The sequence below is a fragment of the Microtus ochrogaster genome, unplaced genomic scaffold (genome assembly GCF_000317375.1).
Source record: "Microtus ochrogaster isolate Prairie Vole_2 unplaced genomic scaffold, MicOch1.0 UNK144, whole genome shotgun sequence".
Classification (NCBI taxonomy): domain Eukaryota; kingdom Metazoa; phylum Chordata; class Mammalia; order Rodentia; family Cricetidae; genus Microtus; species Microtus ochrogaster.
Genome location: NW_004949242.1, coordinates 103,157 through 106,702, shown reverse-complemented (window position 1 = coordinate 106,702; position 3,546 = coordinate 103,157). Strand labels below are relative to the sequence as shown.

Here is a 3,546-nt window from a genome sequence, read left to right as displayed (position 1 = left end):
CCACTTCCTGCAGACACAACTGTCTATGAAGATAGGATCTTGCTTTTTGTTCTTTGAGGTTTATTTTTTGAGACATGGACTACTTATTTAGTCCTTGTTGCCCTACAGCTTGTTATGTAGACCAGGCAGCCTCACATCTAAACAGATTTTCTCATCTCTGCCTACTACGGGCTGGAATTCAAGGTATGTGTTACTATTCCCTGCCCAGATACTGCTTTTGAATCAAACAGATATGTCCATTATTATTGTGTTACGTGTTAGGTGCCCATTACATCAATGACTGACAGTATACGAGTTTCTGTCAATTTCTTCCAGTTATATTAGTTAAATTTCCTGTCCCCAAATTCAGAAGGAATGCATCTATTTTCAACATTTCCATGTAGTGTCTTTTGTGTTTTAATTTCATTAAAAACAAGTGAAAAATATTACCAGTAATCCTCCTATTGAATAAATGGTTTCATTGCATCCTATTGTAAATATATTGACAAGTTGTTTGCTATTTCCATATATTTAGATATGATTAAATGACATAGAGGTATTTTAATATGATATATACAAAATTAAAAAATTAAAAAGTAGCATTGGAACACTTAAAGGCAAGTATATGCCAATATGTATACATGCAGAAATATGTAAATGCAATTACATGTGTGTGTTTGCCAAAGGAGAATTCAAATGTTTTTTTCTTAACAGCTGATGTGCACTATTTTTTAATTTTTTATACTCTATTTGTATATTCTCTAATTTTAGTGTTTTATTGTTCTCTATTATCTAGTCTACCTTTTCTCTTTAAGAAATTTGCATGTATTTTGATCATTTTCAAACCCTGTCACTTCTCACAGTTACATCATATTTCTCTTGCCCCCATTGTTGTGCCTTTTTTAATTTTTTAACACATAAAGTTTGTGGTGCCTCTATGTTCTTTGGTGTGTGTTCATCCATAGAATCATTGTTGAGTTATTGGGACCATATTTTTAAAGGAAGCTGGCTCCCTCTTTTCTTCTAGCTATCAATGTCAATAGTATTTTAGTTAGGGGTTACTCTTTTCTCTGGAGCCAGCCAGACTTCTTACTGGTGAGAGTCTTCTTTTTCCTGCTTGCTGGGACCTTGCAAACCTTTGGTAGGTTTTCATGTCATACATGCATCTAAGTGTAATTTTATGATTAGAATATCTCACCAGTGCACTTGTGGAATTTAAATGAACTAACAGTTGTAAAGCACTTGAAAAATGCTAACATTTATGAATGATAATATAAAGATTAACTTTACCACAATGTACCAGTTTATTATCAGTAATTTAAACAATAACAATTTATTAAGAAGTATCTAACTACCTATTAGAAAGATACATTATAGCATTTCTTATCAACGTAAGGTAGGTGTCTACGCAGTACACTGTTTTGCACACTAAGAAAAATAAAATCCATTTTTTTAAAGATTCCTCTGGAAATGTTGTGCAGTGACCCAGGAACATGACAGAATGGCCTGCAGAGACGTGGCTGTGGGGATCGTCTTATTGACCCAGACGGCACTGGGAATGTTGGGGAACTCAGTCTTACTTTCTTGTTTTATCATTGCTGATTGCTCTGGAATCAGGGCAAAGCCCACAGACCTGATTGTGAAACACCTAACCTGGGCCAACTTGATAGTTCTTTGCAAAGGAATCCCTCAGTCAACAACTGCTTTTAGTCAGAATTACTATCTAGATTATGTTTCGTGTAAACTTACTTTATATTTTCATAGAGTTGCCAGAGGAGTATCCATTGGCTCCACATCCCTGCTGAGTGTCTTTCAGGCTATCACCATCAGCCCCTCTAATTCCAAATTGGCACATCTCAAGGTCAGAGCCCCCAGGTTCATTGGTCCTTCCCTGGGCCTGTGCTGGGCCATCCAACTGTTGGTGTATGTCTTCATTCCTGTATACACAACTGACATTTCGGGTGGAAGAAATGTTACTGTGATAAGAGATTTTGGCTTTTGTGTTGTTATAAATTCTGGAAGACTAATGAACACACTTTTAGCAATCCTGTTGACATCCAATGATGTCACTATTTTGGGATTCATGATGTTGGCTAGTGGCTACATGGTATATATCCTACTCAAACATAAGAAGAGGATGCAACACATCCTCAAACCCCTGTCTCCTAGGTCATCATCTACTGAGACCAGAGCCACCCAGAGCATCCTCACCTTAGTGAGCTGTTTTGTTTTTTTCTATGTAATCTCTATTGTGATTACATCTTATGTGTCTGTCCTTGACAAAACCACTAGGTGGCTGTCTAACACTGGTGTAGCCATGGCTGCGTGTTTCCCAGCAATTTGCCCCTTTCTGCTCATCAGACACTATGCTTCCTCTCTCAGGATCTGCTGTACCTGTTCTCATCAGACAACACATTGTGATTGTGTTCTCAGAGAGCTTTAAAAGCTGAGCTTCTGTATCCCTCTTTCCATGTCTTCTATTCAGTTGTATTATGTGAATCCACTGTCAATATCAACCTTCAATGTATACACTAACTGTCTACAAAGTTTCTTTCCAATGCAGTTTGTAACGTTGTCTGGACACAGGCCATCCATGATGTATGATGTGAGGACTGAAACAATAACCCCTCCCTCTTTTAATGGAGAACCTCACTGTAGAGGAGATAATTAAGCTGTGGGGATACGCGGAGTATAGTCCTTTAGGTGAGCGTATAGGAGGATGGGATATTTATTTGTTTGTTTGTTTATTTACTTAAAATTTCCACCACCTAACCTCCTCTCATTTCCCTCCCACTCCCCCACTTCCTCTCCTCCTCACTCTTCAGTCCTAAGAGCAGTCAGAGTTCCCTGCCCTGTGGGAAGTCCAAAGTCCACCCCCCTCCATCCTGGTCTAGAAAGCTGAGCATCCAAACAGACTAATTTCCCACAAGGCCAGTCCATGCAGTAGAATCAAAATTCAGTGCCGTTATCCTTGGATTATCAGTGAGCCCACATTGCCAGCCACATTCAGAGAAACCAGTTTGATCACATGCTCCATCAGTGCCAGTCCAGCTGGCCTTGGTGAGCTCCCATTGAATCAGTTCCATTTTTATCTTCAGTTCAAGTTACCCATTGTAGGTCTGCACCTAGACCATCATCCTAAATTGCAGAATCAAGTGTTGGTGGATTTCAGGAATTAATAACAAGTGAAAAGGATGAAAACAGTCAGAATCGCTCATGGATGGAAATAAAACAAGCAAATTTAGGGTTCTGACATATACGTAGAATCAGTAGATACTGTATTTCTTAAATCAAAAGTATAATTCACAATCTTTAAAATTGTTTAGGATGTATTTTTAAAAGTCAGCTTAAGATAAACTTTCAAATGAAATGTTTGGTGTTTAACTGTGCCGATTAGATACAAAATAGTATGTATTGGAGATAGTCACATATGCAAGTGAGAGCTAGTTCCAGGACAGGCTCCAAAGCCACAGAGGAACCCTGTCTAGAAAAAAAAAAAAAAAGCCGGGCGGTGGTGGCGCACGCCTTTAATCCCAGCACTTGGGAGGCAGAGGCAGGCGGATCTCT

The 3,546-nt window shown here is 38.6% G+C and overlaps 1 protein-coding gene across 1 annotated transcript; it reads left to right on the top strand.

Moving 5' to 3' along the window:
• The first annotated feature begins 1,480 nt into the window (after positions 1 to 1,480).
• LOC101986359 (vomeronasal type-1 receptor 4-like) lies at positions 1,481 to 2,422 on the top strand. The gene has a single exon (XM_005371953.1). It carries the CDS (start codon positions 1,481 to 1,483, stop codon positions 2,420 to 2,422), a length of 942 nt encoding a protein of 313 aa, XP_005372010.1.
• The last annotated feature ends 1,124 nt before the right edge of the window (positions 2,423 to 3,546 follow it).

Excerpts from the sequence above, each read along its gene's own strand:
- LOC101986359 (XM_005371953.1), top strand. The coding sequence starts at position 1,481 with ATGGCCTGCAGAGACGTGGCTGTGGGGATCGTCTTATTGACCCAGACG.